Source organism: Carcharodon carcharias, chromosome 12 (genome assembly GCF_017639515.1).
Source record: "Carcharodon carcharias isolate sCarCar2 chromosome 12, sCarCar2.pri, whole genome shotgun sequence".
Taxonomy (NCBI): domain Eukaryota; kingdom Metazoa; phylum Chordata; class Chondrichthyes; order Lamniformes; family Lamnidae; genus Carcharodon; species Carcharodon carcharias.
The window spans coordinates 28,090,467-28,110,782 of NC_054478.1; the positions used below are offsets into that span (position 1 = coordinate 28,090,467).

A 20,316-nucleotide genomic window follows, 5' to 3' on the forward strand; every position below is an offset into this window, starting at 1 on the left:
TGTTCCTACTCCTGGTTTCAGTAGCTTTTTTGCTATTAGAAAAGCAGTTTGGGTGCAACGTGACATTGGTCTTTGGATTGGGCAACTTTCCATGCCATCAGTCGGTTGTTTCTCCACTTGCGGTTTGCCTTGTATATGTCTGTGCTAGATTTGCTTGATTTCCTGATGATTCCTTTAGCAATTTTCATTGCCGCCTCAACCTTTCCATTCGACTGGGGCTAGTGTGGAGACGATGTGTAGTGTTGAATTTCCCAATTCTTTGTCAAGTCGCTGAATTCTTCACTCATGACCTGAGGACCATTGTCACCTGTCACAAGGTCCAGAATGCCGTAATGGCTCAGGCTTTCAGGCCTTCTGCTATCTCTCCTGTCATTGTTGAAGTCAGCTTTTTTTTATATTCATTTTCGGGATGTGGGCTTCGCAGGCTGGGCCTGCATTTATTGTCCATCCCTAGTTGCCCTTGAGAAGGCGGTGGTGAGCTGCCTTCTAGAACCGCTGTAGCCCATGTGGTGTAGGCACATCCCTAGTACTGTTAGGAAGGGAGTTCCAGGATTTTGACCCAGCGACAGTGAAGGAACAGCGATACATTTCCAAATCAGGATGGTGAGTGACTTGGAGGGGCATGCCCAGGTAGTGGTGTTTACCTTCTAATAGTCAGAATAGTAGTCTACAGTAACATAATAATCTGTTCCTGCTATACTGAAGAGATTTACTCCCAGCTTCATCCATGGTCTGCCTGGGTTGGCATGCATCATCAATGGCTGTCTAGCTTGTTTAGTTTGGTACTCATTACAAGAACCGCACTGGCTGATGTGGCCTTTACTTTTATTGCTTGTGTTTAGCCAGTAGAGCACTCCTCTTTCCTTTCTCAGACTCACTCCAATTCCTTGATGGCATGTCTGAATGCACTTCAGGGTCTCTCTCATCTCCTTAGTTATGATGACTCTATTTCTTTTGCATAAGATGCCATGTTGGACTGTCACTTGTCTTGGGCTGACTCTTTTTCACCTTGAGCCCTAATGTTGAATACATGCTGCTTATAAGTTACATTCACTTGGGGTTCAAAATGTGCCTTCAAGGCATTCAAACCCTCTGTCATCCATTCCATCTGTTTGTTGGATAGATATTGAGTGGAATACAATTTGTAACAGTCTCTCCTTAGCAGTGTTAAAAGTGTTGCTATTTGTATCAGCTCTGGCTTGTTAATTAAATTTGTTGCAATCTCATACTTTTGCCATTGCAAGTGGTAAAACTGCCAGTTCTGCCACATATCACCTTTCACCTTGACAGGAGTGGGGAGAAGAAAATTTACAGCCATTTTAACTCACTGATTGTTTTACTGGCAGCCTTCAGTTGGTGGTTGCTTTTCCTTGTTCTTTTTTCAGCAGGTTTTTAGTAGGCTTGAACGTTTCTTTGTTCCTTTTTTAGTTTTTCTGGCTTATCTGCAGCATTTCTAGTTCCAAAAACTTAATCTCAGCTCCACTTCTGACATCATGACAAAAATTACCATCTTTCTAGCCTGGTGTCTTTATTGAACTGAACTGTAAAATGAAGGCAATTGGGTATGGGCAATAAATGCTGGCCTGGCCAGCGATGCCCACATCCAGTGAATGAAAAGAAATGCCCTTTAACTTCTTCATGCTCTGCAGATTGCTCTTCTGACAGGCTAGTGTACACATCCATAGCAGTACCTCTCAGGACACGTTGTAACATTAAGGTCCAAGCATCCTTTGGCCACTTGAAGCTCACAGCTAAATTTTCAAATGAGGTGAAATCTATGTCAACTCGATCCTCTGTAAAATTTAGGCACTAAACGAAGATTTTTAGTTAAATCAAAATCCTCAGCGGAATCAAAATCACCCTCTGAACTACTATCCCACTTTTGTTTCTTTAATCTAAACTTTTCTTCAGCCAGTTCATGCTATCTGAGTTCTTTCTCTCTTTGGACCTCTCTTTCTCTTTGCTTATATCATTCCTCCTCTGCTAACTTCTCACTGGAGTTCAAGTTTCCACATTTCCATTTCTCTTCCGTTTTCTTTCTCCTCTTTTGCCTTTTCATTTTCATTTCTTTTGCTCTTAATTTTTCCTCCAGTTCAAGTTTTTTCATCCCTTTTTCTTTTTCAAGTTCAAGCTCCTGCTTTTCTCCATCTCTTTCTATCTCTATTTCTTTCACTCCTAACTGAATCCTTACTGAGGCTGGCTGCGAGACACCAAGTTCAGGATTCTCTCCTTTTAATTCTAAATGCTGGGTAATTACTTCAATCATATCATCCTTACGAAATATTTCTACCTTTAATTTATCTGCTAACTCTCTTAGTATAGTCGAAGTCAATGAATGTAAATAATCTATTGTTACATTTTCTACTCCTAGAGAAGTCTTTGCAACAGTCAAAGCCATTTTGGAGTTCCAACCAAATGAGGTGTAATATATTTCACAGCAAATCCTGTTCCAATGCCCAGTGCATCTGCTTACCCATTGTTTAAAAGATATACAGGTCTGACTTAAAACTCGAGGAGCCCCCGCTTTGTCACAATCCCAGCTGATGTTAACGCTGGAGAAGCCAGGTCCGAGAGTCAAGTCTGGCTTGATAATACCTAACTTTTTTCTTTTTTTAGAAAGCGTGGAGGTAAGCTTCCAAGAAAATTCACAGGAGTCTGCTGATGAACTTTTAACATAAAGAATAAAATATTTATTAAACAAGAAAAATGAACTATATTACACCAGGCAAAAAGGTTGGAAAGAACTCAACACAAACACAAGAAAATGATTCAAATATTCATTATCCCTTCGCCCCAGCTATATCTTTACAGATGCTTACAAATTCAGAAAGTTAAAACAATTTACCATATCTATTCTATAATCTAATATTCAGGGTAAGTATGCAATACATTTGAACCAACTGGTGAACTGTGGTCAGACACACCAGAGTCCAAAGTAAATAACAAATGCAACCAAAGCAGATTCTATAGATTTCTCAACAACCCACCCAGGTGAACCAACTGGTCACACTGAAACTCTAACTTTCCTACGAGGGTTTCCAAATTCCATATTAGAAGAACTCGCCTTGGAATTCTCTCCAAATGTCACTCCTACTCGTTCCAACGAGGATCCACCTCCAGAGTTTCAGTCTCACCTTCTGAGATTCCTTTCCTCTGGATCTCGGCGTACACTCAAGCTTCACCTTCCAAGCACAATTTCAGATCTTCAGCCAAGCAAAGTAACACTGCTCCAAAGGGTACCTTTGCCCTTGCAGCATGGAGTCACCGCTCAGATCTTCAGGGCTTCTCTCGAGGACAATTTGCTTCAGGTTTGCTCCCTGCAGCTCTCTCTCTCTTTCATTCAGAGCCTATTGCTCTACTCCTTTCTGTCAACTTTACTCAATAGCTTCTGTTTCTGATCTCTGTCCTTGTCCCTTACCTGGGGCTGTCTCCTGGGACCTCGTTATGTCTCACTCACTTGTTTGGGATCTTCTTCTTGGTTTGGGGCCTTCACCCTGTCCCTGTCCCATGTCCTGCTCCCTGGGACACACTCCCTGCGATGCTGCTCCTCTTCAAGTCACCTGACCTGCAGTTTTGTGCTGTTTCACTTTTGCTTTTCTTTTTCTTCTGTGCAGGGTTGTTTCCAGGCTTAAGGAATGTAAAAGAAAAGACTAACTGCGCATGTGCAGCCCTTTCCCAGCTGGTACCAGCATGCTAACAATGCACTGTATAAATGCGGCCATCTCCCTGAAGGCTCAAGGCCTGCTGGAAAATGTAGTTCCAGGCCTTCGAACTCCCGATCTCCGACTGCTGATAAAGCTAAGTATTGTAGTTCCTCACAAGTGGTAATAATCTCAACTCTGGGTCAACGGGTTATGGATTCTAGCCCCAAACTAGAAACTTGAGAACAAAATCTAAGTTGACACTCCAGATCAGTACAGGGCATTGGGAGAGTGCTACATTGTTGGAGGTACATTCTTTCAGATGAGACTTTAAACCGATGAACTATCCCCCATCTCAGGTGGGCACGAAAGGTCCCATGGCATTATTTCAAAGAAGAGCAAGGGAATTCTGGCCAATAATAATCTCTCAACTGACACTACTTAAAGAGATTACAGGTCATTATCACATCACTGTTTGTGGGGTCTTGCTGGGTATAATTGCTTGCCACTTTCCTACGTTACAAGAGTGACTACTTTTCAATTGATTGTAAAACACTGTGGTAATTTCTGATGTCACGGAAAGTGCAATAGAAATACAAGCCTTTTGTTTCTTTGCCTGAGAACATTGACACAAAGAATAAACATCTAAGAAAATGGGGTTCTTGAACTCTGTATAATAGTGAAAGGTCAGTGAATAGCACTTGTGTTGTTCAAAGGTGGAGAGTACAAAGCAGACTTTATGAGTACAGAAATACCACCAATTTTAGATTCAAAACACATTAGAAACTTCAGTTCATAAAGTGTTAAAGCCTCAAATGTGACTCATATGAAATATAAGAATAATGGCCTGCTGACCTGTGTGAAGGATTAGGATCGCTCCTAAATGATCTACTGAGGAAGAAACTCAACTATTACAGCCTGCCATCAAAAAAATACCTTCCTCACTAAGAACTAAACTCAACAAAGAATTTAATTGCACGAAAGTGCTGAAAATATAAAACGAATGAAACAATTGACTGATAAAAACAAAAAACTGCGGATGCTGAAAAACCAAAACAAAAACAGAATTGCCTGGAAAAACTCAGCAGGTCTGGCAGCATTAACGGAGAAGAAAAGAGTTGACGTTTCGAGTCCTCATGACCCTTCAACAGAACTGATGTTGAAGAGTCATGAGGACTCGAAACGTCAACTCTTTTCTTCTCCGCCGATGCTGCCAGACCTGCTGAGTTTTTCCAGGTAATTCATTTTTGTTTTGGAAACAATTGACTGGGCTGACTCATTTGTTATTATACACGCTGGCATGTTCTGAGAAATCTTAGCAAAATCATAAAAGGGTAGTTTTTAAATCAGTTCTCAAGTGAGGGAATTTTAGTTCAGCCTAAAAATTCAGATCTTTTCACTATATCAACATCCTTTCCTCCTATTCTTGTAAGCCATTCATAGGGGTGTTCCTGATATGAAATAAATGAGAAACATAGAATACGGAAGAGGCTATTTAGATCCTTGAGCCTGTTCTGCCATTCAGTGAGATTGTGGCTGATCTATGACCGAGCTGCATTTACTCTTATCCTCTTTAACACCTTTGGATAATGAAAATCTCTCAGTCAAAAATTTAAAATTAACAATTGGTTCCAGAAAAGGTACCAGTGGCAAGGAATATAAAGATTAAAACTGTAAAACTTTTGGGGACAAAAGTGTCTACAGAAAAAGAACAAAATAAACAAGGTGTCACCTAAACACAGGTTCTTACTGACACTTGCAACTCTTGATGTATGTCCGTTCATGATAATTGGAAGAGATCGGCCTACATGTGACTCCAGACCCACAGCAATGTGATTGGCTCTTAACTGCTCTCTGAAATGCCCTAAGCAATCAATTCACTTCAGGGGCAATTAGAGATGGGCAACAAATTCTGGCCTTGCCAGCAAAATCCACATCCCATAAAAGAATAAAGAAAAAAAACAACTAAAATAAAAGTTGGAGAATGATGAAGAAGGCATAGTCACATTTCTTGTCAGTCACATCATTTACAAACGCCCACTAATTCCAGGTGTGGACAACTTTCCTTTGTCCTTGAAATGCATATCGTGAGAGAATAGGTAGAAGTTCAGCACTATGTACGCTTCACCTTTTTTTTAATGCTATTAAAGCCTATGACCTGGTGTTAGGGAGGGAAAAATCATGTCACCTGCTTTTGTGCCCCACATTGCATCAATCCATTTTCAGCAGGAGTGTTCAATGCAACCAAAAAATTGATAGAGTTAAGCAGACACAGTGGTCAGTGTATGTATTAACTGTCTTTTGATATACAGGAGCACATTGCTAGATTGTAGTAAATCACCCTCAGAGCTGTTCAGACATTCCATGGTAAAGTCAAACCTGGCTAAGATTTAATTGCGGAATATTTTATAGCAAGTTTGTGCTTGTGTGTCTATGTGGTTCTGTGTGTGTGGCTCATTTGATTGGGCTGGAGATGGATAGACCGCTAGGTTTAAATAATCAAAGAAGTGAGGTCAGCAGATATGAGGTGAATGAAATTTGCATTTTCAGATAAGTGGAGAAGTGTTTGATTTTCAAAGGCACATGGAAGATTTTTACAACAAGTAACATAAATAAGGCAAGGTTATTACGCTGATTTTTCCAAAATGTGCTGGCCATTATGATAACATGAAAGATTTTTATATTCTCAGAAGATGAACTTCTAAAGACGAGTGGAAACAATGGGACTTACAAATCAAAAGGGATAAAATATATTTAAAGAAAGATAGAAGGCTGTGTGAGGTGTGGCCGTGTGAGATCTGGAAAGGTGACTGTATGAAACAGACTTGGAGAAAAAGCCTCCAGCCACCCTGCAGATATTTACTATTCCAGTAACCAAAGTTGTGTCAAAAACCTTTGGAAGTCTATTGTCCAGTGGGTGCTTGTGGCAAACTTGCTGGATGACTTTATAAGTTTGAAATCTATTTGGACTGTTGTCTTAAAGGGGGTGTGTAATTAGGAGTTTGGTTAAGTAGGAATTTTTGGAACTGTTGTAACTGTTGTAACTGTAATCTTGTCTGTGTTTAATTTTGTTCTTCTTTTGTTAAAGAATGTCTTAAGTTAATCTTTAAAATCTCTAAAAAGAAAGTGGTAGTGAACTCATCACTTCTGACTTCAGTGCACAAGCCTTCTCATAACAAATACAAATTGCAAAATCACTGCAATAACGTGGCCAAGTTTCTCTTGTGGATTTGGTCAGCCTGGCAAATACCACCTGCTGTATCATAACAGTTTGAATGTTAAATATCAGGAGGAAAAAGGCAAAATATTGAACGTTATTAACAGCAATATCAATGAGAAAAAGAAAGGGCAGAATTTAAGGACCCATCCACCAACCGGAAAATCGGTGGCAAACCCACCTTGGCCATTTGCGGGAGGCATAGTGGGAATTAATTCCAATCAGGCAACTACCTGTTCCTGCTTGCTATTGGGCTTCCCGGTTCCTGTGAGGGTAAGGTCCTCAGAAATCCTGGTGTGGGACAGATGCCCAACCTCTGAAAGTTGTCAGCCAATAAGAGGCCAGCAGCTCTCCAGTACTGGCAGTGTGAGTAGGGCGGGTTTGCTGGTGCCAGACATATGCATGGCCCCGGTGTCAGAAGCTGGGACAGATAGCAGAACTTGCAGCTTGTGACTGACCTCCTTTGCTAGCATCGTGGCCTTTTGGTTGCTATTCAGAAGGCCTCAGACTGCTTTACTCCAGGCCCAAGGCTAAACATTCTAATTTGGGAAGTCTCAAGGAAACCATCCAGCAACATACTCAGGGGGGAGAGCTGATGGAATGAGTCACTGCACTTTCTTTCCTTCTATGAGTCACCAGTGGAATGAGCATTCACCAGGTGCCTCATAGAGGAAAATACACCCGGGCTGATTTGAACTTGCATAGTCAGCTATCTTAAAATCCATTTAATTTGGTAAAAGATGTGAGGTGATCCATGCAAAATAGCATTAGAAAGACATTTAAGTATTCCATCATGATGCAAAGATTTCCTTGTTGCCAATTTTAGTGATAACTTTACATGCTTAGCCATCCTACTGTTCATTTGCATGGTTATTGCCTGCACAGATCTGTTTAAATGAAGTCTCTCCCCAGAATTGTATCATTTCCTACAAAGCTTAGCACCCCCACAAATAAAGTTAGGCATTCTATTCACAATACCCATGTCAAGATCATTAATAAATATTGTGGTAGGAATAATAGCCCCAGACCAGAGCGTCACGAGACTTTGCTGATCTTAGCTATCCTATAATAGAGTTATTACCATTGATGAGTACTCTCTGGTTGCTATTATCTACCCCATCATTATCAGTTTACAGCTTTCTACTTAGCCTCATGAGTTCTACTTTGATTTCTGGCATAGGATCTCATAAAAAGCTTTCCAAAAGTTGAGATTTACAAGCCCAATTATATTACCATTATTGTTTAAAATTCTTACGTCCTCAAAGATTTCCAAGAAATTTGTTTGACATGTCCTGCTTGCATAAACCCGTAATGCCTTGAATTTATTAGCATAATTCTCATTATATCTGAAATACTTTCATTCCTTAATAATTGTAGTACCCATTTTAGATATCAGGCTAACAGGACTATAATTACGAGGAACATGGCCCTCACCTTTTCAAACCTGAAGTAACATTAGTTAGTTTTCAGCCATCCGCTGCCATCTGTGTTCAACAAGCCATGAAGGTTATGCCCAATGCTCCTTATTTTTATCTTCATTCCTTCGGAGTACTCCTGAATGAATATTTTGGCTGTTCAAAGTCTCAAAAGAGTATAATTACCTCACTGTACTTTAAGGTTCTAGGACTATTTGAACCAACCATTCAATCTCAATCTCATCAGCTGAAGTCAATGGTTTACAAATGTTTCTGGGTCGAAGACCACCTATAAATATTGACATGCCTCCAGAAGCGTAACTTCACAGTTGTTCAAAGGGAAAGCTGAGTTAACATTCTACCACATACTTTAATTTGTACACAACAATAACTTGCATTTCTATAGCACAATGTAATAAAATGCCCTCCCCCGCAGCAGGATCTTCAGAGGAACATTATAATGCAACCATTGACACTGAGCCTATTAAGAAGATATTAGGTTGGATGTCCAAAAGCTTGGTTAAAGAAGTAGACTTTAAGGGGTATTGTTATGATCTTGGTCAAGATTGGTAATGTTTTAGAAAGAAAAAAATATGAAATCCCAAATAGTTACTGAAAGAATGAAGCCACAAGATTCCACGGTTTAAAAGAAAAGAATTTTTACAAAGGGTGGAATTTTCCGCCACCGGGATCATCTAGTCCCACAGAACGTCGATGGACTTTTGGCTGGGCCACCGAATCTCCCGCAGCGAGTCTCGCCATGCTAGGGCTGGAAAATCCCAGCCTAAGATTCAACCAAAGTGAACACTAAATACTACCTTGGGTAACCACCTATGCTCTAGAAGGATCAACATAAATTAAATATGAATTAACAGGAAAATTGTGATCAGTTATAAACCATAAATTACACGTTGAATGGCAGACACAACTGAGGCAGATCGTGCGAGTAGGCTCAGCTGTCCGCTCCATATATGACATCAATCTCATTCACAAAGCCCTTCAAAACTCTGCCTTCCTCACGAACCATTTCCGCTGTTCTTCCATGACATAGCCAGATTCCCAGCTGACAGTAATGCACGACCTACCTAAGTTCCAGGGGCACAGTCTTCACCAAAAATGGTACACATCTGCAGAACCTCCGCAACTCTGCTGATGATGGTCTGGATGGCGTAGATCAGCCAAAGCTATCTTCAAGTAATAGATAAAGCTGCAGCAACTGCATGTTTGCCTATTCTAAGCTTCTGGATCTAGCCTCTATCTTCTTCAACCAGCCAGCACTGCACCACTGGAATCATCATCAGAGCTCTGATGGCTCTGTGTCCTTTGTATGGAATCAAAACGGATGGACCAACCGGCCTCGACCTAGACACCAGAATGGACAACATCAAACTCAGCCCTGTCGGCCATGAAAAGTCCTCCTTATGAGCATCTGGGGGTTTGTGCCAAAATTGGGAGAGCTGTCTCCCAGGCTAGTCAAGCAACAGTCTCACAGAATCATACCTTACAGACAATATCCCAGACATCAACATCACCATCATGGAGTATATCCAGAACAGGCCCCGGCAGAGTTGGCGGCACAATGGTATACAGCCGGGAGGGAGTTGCCCTGGGATTACTCAACATTGACTCCGGACCCCATGATGTCTCATGGCATCAGGTCAAACATGGGAAAGGAAACTTCCTGCTGATCACCATGTACCCCTCTGCCTCAGCTGATGAATCAGTACTCCTGAGGAGCACTGAGGGTAGCAAGGGTGGGGGACTTCAATCCCCATCTCCAAGAGTGGCTTGGTACTGACCAAGCTGGCCAGGTCCTAAAGGACATAGCTGCTAGGCTGGATCTGCGGTAGGTGGTGAAGGAATCAACAAGAGAGAAAAACACGTTTGACCTCATCCTCACCAGCAGATGCATCTGTCCACGGCAGTACTGATAGGTGTGAGCACCACACAGTCCTTGTGGAATTGAAGTCCTGTCTTCACATTGCAGATGCCCTCCATCATGTTGTGTAACACTACCACTGTGCTAAATGGGATAGGTTTCGAACAGATCTAGCAACTCAAGACTGGGCATCCATGAGGTGCTGTGGGCCATCAGCAGCAGCAGAATTATACTCAATCATAATCTGTAACCTCATGGACCGGCATATCCCCCACTCTACCATTACCAGGAAACCAGGGGATCAATGCTGGTTCAATGGAGGGTCAGGAGGGCATACTAGGACCAGCACTAGGAATATCTAAAAATGAGGCATCAACCTGGTGAAGCTACAGCACAGGAATACTTGCATGCCAAACAGCATCAACAACAAGTGATAGAGAGAGCTAATTGATTCCACAAGCAACGGAAGAGATCTATGATCTGCAGTCCTGCCACATCCAATCCTGAATGCTGGTGGACAAATAAACAACATGGAATAACTTGGAGGGGAACTTTTAGGTGGTGGTGTTCCCATCTCTCTGTTGCCCTTGTCCTTTTAGATGGTAGTGGTCGTGGGTTTGGAAGGTGCTGTTGAAGGACAGGACAAATGTTACTTAAATGTTCCAGGACATCACTGTAGGCATTCTTCAGATAATATCCAAGGCCAAACCATCTTTAGCTGCTTCATTAATGACCTTCCTTCCATCATAAGGTCAGAAGTGGGGATGGTTGCTGATGATTGTACAATGTTCAGCACCATTCATGACTCCTCAGACACTGAAGTAGTCCATGCCCAAATGCAGCAAGACCTGGGCAATGTCCAGGTTTGGGCTAACAAGTGGCAAGTAACATTTCTGCCACACAATGGCCAGGCAGTGATCAGTTGCCTGGATGAGTGCAGCTCCCACAACACTCAAGGAGCTTGACACCATCCAGTATAAAACAGCCTGTTTGATTGGCATCCCATCCATAAACATTCATTCTGTCCATCACTGACGCACAGTGGCAGCAGTGTGTACTTCCTACAAGATGAACTGCAGGAACTCACCAAGGCTCTTTCGACAGCACCTTCCAAACCCATGACCGCTACCATCTAAAAGGACAAGGGCAGCAGATAGATCGGAACACCACCACCTAAAAGTTCCCCTCCAAGTCACGCACCATCCTGTCTTGGAAATATATCGCCGTTCCTTCACTGTCGCTGGGTCAAAATCCTAGAACTCCCATCCTAACAGCACTGTGGGTGTACCCACGCCACATGAACTGCTGTAGTTTAAGAAGGCAGCTCAGCACCACCTTCGCAATGGCATTTAGGATGGGCACTAAATCCTGACTTAGCCAGCGACGCCCATATCACAAGAATGAATAAAACAATCCACATATATATATATATATATATATATATTAGTTCACCAATTAAAGTACAGAAAAATGTTGAAATATTGGCCAGGATTTTGCCCTCAGCGGGCAGGCTTGGCGGGGGCAAGCAGGAGTGGTTGGGAAACTGACCGCCGCTCGCGATCAAGACACAACCACGATGTCAGTGTGAAATGCGCACTGCAACACTCAGCGCTACCTGTCTGGGGGGCGGTGGGGGGGGGAGGGGGGGGGTGATGGTGCAGATGGGTGGAGGGCAGACTTCACGCATACGGGCAGGTGCATGCTGGAAAATCTCCCTGAGGCACAGTGCTGCCTCAGGGAGCTGAAGATTTTAAAAAATTAAAATAAGGAATTTTAAAATGTTAAAAAAAATGTCCCCTCATGCGGCTCTGCCCCATGAACAGGGACATGTTATGAATGAAAAATTTAAACATTTTTAATTGATTTTTATTTGCTGTCGGAAGCTTCATCCTGCCCGTGGATGAGGTTTCCCAATAGATCCAAAGGCCGCTTGGCCTTTTCGCCTGCCCGCCAACCGTAAGGCTGGACAGGCAGCGAAACATTGAACTTAATTATTACTTTAATGGCCTTAATAGGCCTTTTAATTGTTGGCGGGTGTGCTGCTGACTCCAGCGTGCGCCTGCCACCTGAAATATTGCGCGAGTGTGCGATGACATCAGCACCCTTGCCGAACGTCATGCTTATGCGGGTCAGACGCATGCCTGCCCAACGAGCAAAATATTCTGGCCATTGAGACAATTACACAGAAAGTTGATGACCATATGGTAGCCCTCGTAGATAACTAGTGGATGGAGTCCTTGGTTTGAATCCCTGACTTCTAAACCATAATAAGTGTTGCTTCTATTCATTATAACTGAAATTGAGCATCCCAATTAAAATGAATCATAGCACCTACTGGATAGTATTCTGCCTTTAATAATTCACACTCGTCTTTGAGCTGTATGAGCAATATCCAATTAGATCATGTCCATGGCATTAATTAACCGACTTCAGAAAACGGAACAATTAGGCTTTGCATTATATGAGAGCCAAGACATATCCATGGTTTGATGAATTATTAAGCATCCCTTTCCCCAATGAGTTTCATGCCAGACTCTGTTCATGGTGCTATTCAATCATGTGACTTTCTTACTACAGGCTCCTCAGAAATTCATCAGTGGGTCTCTGAACCGCACTATGCAAAATTAGTATTGAAGCTGCTCAAACCATCACCCCCCCCCCCCTCCAAACCTAAAAGGATCATCTGTTTCTGATAATCCTCTGCACAGTTACTATAAAGTTTTCGTCGTGCTTATAATGAATGTCAGAAAACTCTAACTTATCTAATTCTATATACAATGGATGCTTATCGTGACCTGAAGAGCAGTCTCACATCATTCACACAGATCGGGGATCTAACCTGAGCTCCTTTTTGTCTGTGCTGTTCAGAGATGGTGGCTTTCGCTCCAAGCTTTCAGGGGAGTCAGATTTTGTCTTTTTTTAAAGTTATGTAGAACGGCTACAGGGTGCAAGCAGCTAAAGGCAGCTGTCACAATGATAAAAATCTCAGCAAGCCAATCTCGGTTGTTGCTGAGAGCACAAAGGCTTTGTGAGATTGAATGTTTGGGTACAAAGAGGTAAACTAGGAGCCTTCCTGCAGTTTAATCATTACCTAGAACATTTTCCAACAACTCTGGATCAGTAGGCACTGGTTAATTCTATTTTTGAAGTTCTGATGACTAGGGCTAGAGCACCTGGTGACCACACTGCCTAAGAGAAATTCCGACTGCTGGAAAGAAAGGAGGAAGAAAGCAAATAGAAGGACTTTTATTTACATGTTGCCTTTATAATCGCACTACGTCCCAAAGCACAAATTCTGTGCATATAATTACTTTGAATGTACTAACCCAAGTTTACTCAAGATTATCATGCAGCCAGACCCCGAGGATCTGGAGTTTGCATAGCTGACAAACTTAACATCCAAATTATATACATAGCCACCCATGCCTATGGAATCAAGTGCTCTTTTAAAAAGTGCACTACTTAATGCTGGGTATTACCTGAATGTAGATGTCCTTCCCTTCTCGATTGATCTTGACACTGTGAAGCTGGCCATTTGCCCAGTTTCTGGTATCAATGCTCAAGAAAACAGGATCTTTATCACCGTCCAGTTTGTACCTTATTTGAAAGCTCCCTAGAAGGAAAGAGTTGATTGATTTCAATTGAAGAGATACAATCTGGTTAACAGGATAAGCATAGGTCAAAATTCAAATACCGAACCAGGTTTTGTATTCAAGAAAAGATAATTATGTAAACTAAACACATATTCAGGTATATAAAAAAATCATGTATACAGCCTGCTTACTAATACACTAAAAAAAAATGTCATCTCTAATACTGTACGATAGATTTTTTTATTAGTCATACATTTTCATTTGTCATCTTAATGTGCTTTTTATTTTCTATATAAATGATATTTTGCCCGAATAAACCACCATTCAATATTAATGTATTGGAAAGTACAATGGTCAACTGCCTCAGCACATTTATTGTGCCTTAGATAACAAAATAAATCCTGTAGTAATTGTGTGAGAGGTGACCAAACTCTCATGGAAAGGGAAACTCTAGCATGGGGGGGTCCATCAGAACGGGTGCTACCAGGGCTGTGAGACCTGGGGTCGGGGGTGGGGGTGGGGGTAGTGTGCCAGGGAGGGTTGCCATGGCTGTGAGCTGGAGTGGGGTGGGTAGGGGAGGTGCTACCAGTACTGAGAGCTGGGGTGGGGTGGGAAGGTGGGGGGTGGGGTTTGCCAGGGCTGAGAGAGCTGGGAGTGTTTGGGTGGGAGAGTGCGGTGCCAGGTCTGTGAGCTAGAGAGGGGTGGGATAGGAGGAAAGCTGGGAAGGAAGGTTGCGAGGGCTGTGAGAGTGGGGGAAATGGCAGGGTGTGGGTGTGCCTGAGCTGTGAGAATAGGGAAAAAAGGAGAACAGGTATTGTGCATGCACTGGATGTTGAGGATCGAAAAGCAGCATCCTGACAGCATTTGACCCAGGACACAGGACAGTGTCCTCAAATACAGGACAATCCCATAAAAAAATGGGATGGTTGGTGGCCCTGATTGTACATAATAGATAACACCCTTTTCATTTGTCTTAAAAAGGCAAAAGTAGGATCAGTGGGAGAACTTCAAGGCAGAATAATGCTTTCAACTTATTTTCCAAATGATTGGTGGAGTAGTGCAGCACAAAACCCAACATAGTCCAAGTTTGGCCACCAGGAGCGTGTTAAGGAAGATATAAATCAAGGCTGCTTGAGAGTTGGTATTCCCTTTTAGGAAACAGCACACAAATACAAAAAAGTAAAATGGATATATGTTTATTCTCGCACCCATTTTCTCTGTCCCATCGTAGTATTATGCATCTGTACGATTAATAGTATCTTACACGGTTCACTGTGATTGGAAATTGGAGATGAGATTATGTTACCAAATAGACATTCTCAGAAGTAATTCCATTGGATTAAACCTTGCTGGAAAAATAACATCCTGCACACCATTATTAACGCTCACATTGGCTAGCAGGTTCAGGGGATGGGGAGATACTCTCTGAGTTACTAATTTCTAGAACATGTTGGTCGATTTAGACCATTCAGCCTTTCCCCTTGCACAAATGACACGTCACCGTTAGCCTTCCCATTATATTTATGAGCTTGCCAGGTTTGCTTATTAATTGCCCATTAAACCTCCCACAGAATTAATACTGCAAATTCCCTTTTAATGATGTGATATTTGTTAATACAATACCAATAAATCTCTCTTTGGTCCAGAAAGGGGACAATTTAAGCTGCTGGGTCTCATTCCTGCATGTAGCAAATTGTTATTAGATATTTTTGTTATGGCAGGTGGATGGTAAATGCCAAGCTGCTCAAATCCCAGAGGGAAACCTGAAGCAGCTGCCACAACTATTTGCAATTTGTATTTATTCAGAGATGTGGGCTTTGAATTCAGTATCAACAAAAAAGAAGGCCACCGAGGCTTAGAGGGTTTCTACAAAACTAAATTTAACATTTATTAATATAAACGTTAAACACTGACATAGGTCCAGAAATTACTACTATGATAACTGCTAGCTTTTCTAATTAATCTAACTCGCAGTTACACCACCATTAAGGCAACATTAAAAACACTTGGATTTTAAAAGATCCAGGCAAAGTAACACAATACCCTAAATAGTTGAATTCAAAGTGAGTGTTCTTAACTGGAGTTCTTGCAGACAACAGTTTGGGCACAGAGGGTGGAGGCTTTTCACAGTCATTAGATCTAAGAATGTCTTCCCTTGCACTCAGCCTTCTCTCTTTTATACAAAGTTTCCCCTTTAAATGCAAATTCCCATTGTTTCACTATATCTTTGGACTTTACCACTTTAAAGATAAAGGTCTATCATAGTACTAATTTTACCAGTAATCTTTGGGAAAAATAAACACACTGGGCAGAATATTGTCATCAGCATGCAGGGGCTGGCCCAACATGGTGACATGTAAAATGATGCGTGATGACGTCGGGCTTGCATCCCGACATTGACGCATGTCATTTCGATATTTTGTACAGCGGGCGTATGCCGGAGGCAGCTGCGTTCCCGCCGAACTATCAACGGCCTATTAAAGCCATTAAAAATGTAATTTAACTTGTTAACAATGCTGCCTGTCCAGCCTTAAGGTTGGGGGGGCAGGCGAAGAGCCCAAGCAGCCGTTGCGTTTTTCAGGAAACCTCACCCACAGCGGGAGGAGGTTTCCTGAAGCTTTTATAAAATAATTTTTAAAATTTTCCACACTTCACAAACATGTCCCAGCTCATGTGACACTGTCACACGATGGGACATGTTTAAATAATTCTTTTACTTGATTTATGAAAAAGTTTTATTATCTCCTTAATTTCCCTGAGGCAGCTCCATGAGGCCCCGACTCCCCCTCCTCCACTCGCCCTCTGAGTGCTACCAGCCACGCGTTATGCTGGGCAGGCTTTAATTGGCCCGCCTGCGTAAAATGGTGGCGCACAGCTGATCACGGGCGGAGATCAGCTCTGTGCCCGCCCCTGCCTACTCCCGCACAGCCCGCCCGCCTGCCACAGGAAGAAGCTTCCCGACTGTTTCTTAACTCTTCCTGGCTAAGTGAAAGATTTCACCCCCTCTTTTGAATTCAAGCCAGCCTGGTTTATTTAAAAATGCAAATGTTCCCTTTACACCTAACATTCTAAAACTTCACCCATGTTTACCTACTTAACATTTCAAACCTAGTTTCCCATCTGATACATCACAGCCTTCAGATTAGCTGTCCCTAGTTCAATTAAGTCGCACACAGACACACACACACAAACACACACACACACACACGCGCGCGCCCATAGACACAGGCCCCATTATTACTCTATAATAAAATCCAAATAACATTATGGAAATTATTATATCTTCCTGACATTTAAAAATTGTTAAATGAGCTTTTGTTAGATTTTTGATCTTCAAAGGAGTTAAAGGTTATGGGGGGACAGGCAGGAGAGTGGAGTTTAGGCCACAATCAAATTAGTCATGATCTTATTGAATGGTGGAGCAAGATCAATGGGCTGAATTGTCTACTCCTGCTCCTATTTCTTAAGATCTTATTAGCAACAATTTCAAGGCTATTTTTATTCAATTTGGAGTGTTTCAAATTCTTCATATGGTTAAGCAATGTACCTACGAGTGGAATATGTGCCAGTCATCAAACAAATTGGCAAAGATGCAAACATATGGTCACATCAAAGATGCAAGGCCCAGGAATGCAACTAACCTCATGATAAAATGTTCAGCTGGAGAGGGTGCATCAACCAAACATTCTGTGAGGCAGCTGGTGACTGACACCACTTGCTGTCAGCAACTTAACATAAAAATCGCAGGACAAAAGTAAGAAGCAGGTTATTTGGCATTTAAATAACGTTGCTTTTACTTATTGGTCAAGATGTGCGCTTTCTGGCTCTTTGAAAGTAGGTGACACCTGAAGCAACTCAAATTATTGAAATATTAATTGGTACTTTGGAAAGCTAAGGCTTCAATAAAAAAGTGATTTGTGTAAAGCTGAATACTTATTCTTTTCTCTCTAGGATTTAAGAATTTTGTATGAACTGAACGACACAGAACGCTATAATTCATTTCAATCTTCGCATAGTATGAAGTTTAAATGACATAATTGGGAAGGTTCTGCTCTTGAGCTATCAGGCCACATTTAGAATATCAGTACTATGATTGAGGGCAGAACCGACACTTTGGCAATTGCACAGCAACAGGGGAAGAGAGAGATAGAGATGGGGAGAATAGTATTGCTGATGAATCATGTGCTATCGGCTGTGGCCAGAACGCCCATCTCTGAGTCACAAGGTTGTGGTTTTAAGTCCCACTCCAGAGGCATGAGCACAAAATCTAAGCTGGCACTCCAAGTGCAGTGTTGAGGGAGTACTATGGAGATGGTGTTCTTTGGATGAGACAGTAAACCCAGTCACAAAAACAGTGGATTAAAAATTCCCATGGATTTTGAAGAAGAGCAAGGATGTTCTCCATGGTGTCCCAATTAATAATCTTCCTGAAAACAACCTCTCTAAAAACAGATTATTTGCTCATTATCACATTGCTGTTTATGGGAACATGCTGTGCACAAGTTGGCTGTCATGTTTTCTACATTACAACAGTGACTGCAATTCAAAAGTACTTCATTGGATGTAAAGAGGTTTGGGACATTCTGAGATCGTGAAAGGCATTGTATAAATGCCAGTTCTTCTTTTCTTTCTAACGTCTGATTTAAGAAGCCAACCCAGTTTGTAGTTGGACATACTTCAAGCGGACTTGAGTCGCTGGAGTCATGAAATTGGTGCTTTCTGGCCTCCTTCTGCATCCCAGTCCTGTTCAAGCATAGGGTGTCCAGCTTGTAGAGGTCCCACATTCCCCAGATGAAGTGATGTCCAGTTATTCCGCCACCCAGTCTAATTCCATTTCCCTGCTCCCTTTCCAAACCCTTTACTATTTCTCTTTTCCCTCTGAAAAGAATTAATAGACCATGTTTCAACAACGCTTGGCAGCAGAAAATTCTACATTGTATGCACCTTCGGCACAAATCTTTTTAATCTAACCACCTCCGGATTAAAAGGGAAGAGAGCATTCATCAGCAGAAGAATTGCCTTCATGGCCCCATATCATTGAAAATCAATGATGTCTCCAGACTTCCTTTATTCCAAAGATACATAAAATGGCAGCCTGCTGTGAGGACTTCATGAATCTGACTCAATTCCTTTGAATTTATCAACCATTCTGAAAAGCTGCTGTCTGCATACCTACAATTACAGCAGAAGGACATTATGTACAGTGCTATAAGTACTGCTTTTGGGCAGTCTCCTCCCTGGAGCAAGGGAAAAAACCAATTTACAAAGCTTTAGCGGTTCAATTGCTTTATCGGAGAATGGAGGTTAGGGAAAGTGCTCATTCAGAGATAAATCAATTGATAACAACTTAGCATATGGTTTAAGCTGATGACGTGTGGTGTGTTAGCATTGTTTAGTTGTAAACATCTTAGCTTACTTTGCTCACCAGCAGCACCTTATTCAATAATGTTGCCGAGCCACCAGAAAGGACTTTAACAAACAAAATCACTTTGGTGCTGCTGCTACTAAATACATTGATAGGCCAGCTCGATTATATATTGTGCGCCAATGAATAGAAGTTTTGACCTCAGAGGCTGGGTTTTTAATAGCCGCCAGGGCCAGGATTCAGGTCGCAAATGCAAGCGACAAATAGCCTCGCCAGCCAAAGTGCTGGTTCCTCAGATCCACCCCATTTTCAGGCCATTTTTGCAGAGGAAGGACAGGGGGAATGGCCGGTCTACCCACCAGTTAATTGAGAGATGCTTGAGGCCAGTTAAAGGAGGCCGATTGGGATTTTCCAGTCCACCTCCAGTTTTCCTGCAAGCGAGAGGGGCCAGGTTAGCTGGAGGCTATCTCCAACAGCGAAGCGGGGGGTGGGGGGGGGGAACAGGTCCCAGGCAGGAGCAGCTACAGGCCATCCTGTAGAAGGACTCCCCGTCCCTCGCAACAGCCTTGCTGCAAAAGCCACTTTTCAATTTAAGATTTCAAAAAGCTGGAGAGAAGGCACTTCCCTGAATTATTTACCTTCTATTGCAGCTTGCTGCTCCTTTCATAAGACCATAAGACATAGGAGCAGAAATTAGGCCATTCGGCCCATCGAGTCTGCTCTGCCATTCAATCATGGCTGATAAGTTTCTCAACCCCATTCTCCCACCTTCTCCCCGTAACCTTTGATCTCCTTACCAATCAAGAACCTATCTATCTCGGTCTTATATACACTCAATGACCTGGCCTCCACAGCCTTCTGTGGCAATGAATTCCATAGATTCACCACTCTCTGGCTAAAGAAGTTTCCCCTCATCTCTGTTCTAAAAGGTCTTCCCTTTACTCTGAGGCTGTGCCCGCGGGTCCTAATCTCTCCTACTAATGGAAACATCTTCCCCACGTCCACTCTATCCAGGCCTTTCAGTATTCTGTAAGTTTCAATCAGATCCCCCCTCATCCTTCTAAACTCCATCGAGTACAGACCCAGAGTCCTCAAACGTTCCTCATATGTTAAGCCTTTCATTCCTGGGATCGTTCTCGTGAACCTCCTCTGGACCCTCTCCAAGGCCAACACGGCTGGAAGGTCTCTGATGGGCCCTCCAACTTC

At 42.3% G+C, this 20,316-nt stretch overlaps 1 protein-coding gene across 1 annotated transcript in view; it reads right to left on the reverse strand.

Annotated features, from left to right (window-relative positions):
* LOC121284660 (contactin-associated protein-like 5) overlaps nt 1-20,316 on the reverse strand; it is a 736,588-nt gene that overhangs the window by 122,600 nt on the left and 593,672 nt on the right. Inside the window, exon 20 of the mRNA XM_041200218.1 lies at nt 13,632-13,765. Coding sequence (XP_041056152.1) covers nt 13,632-13,765 — 134 coding nt within the window. The remainder of the gene's footprint in view (nt 1-13,631; nt 13,766-20,316) is intronic.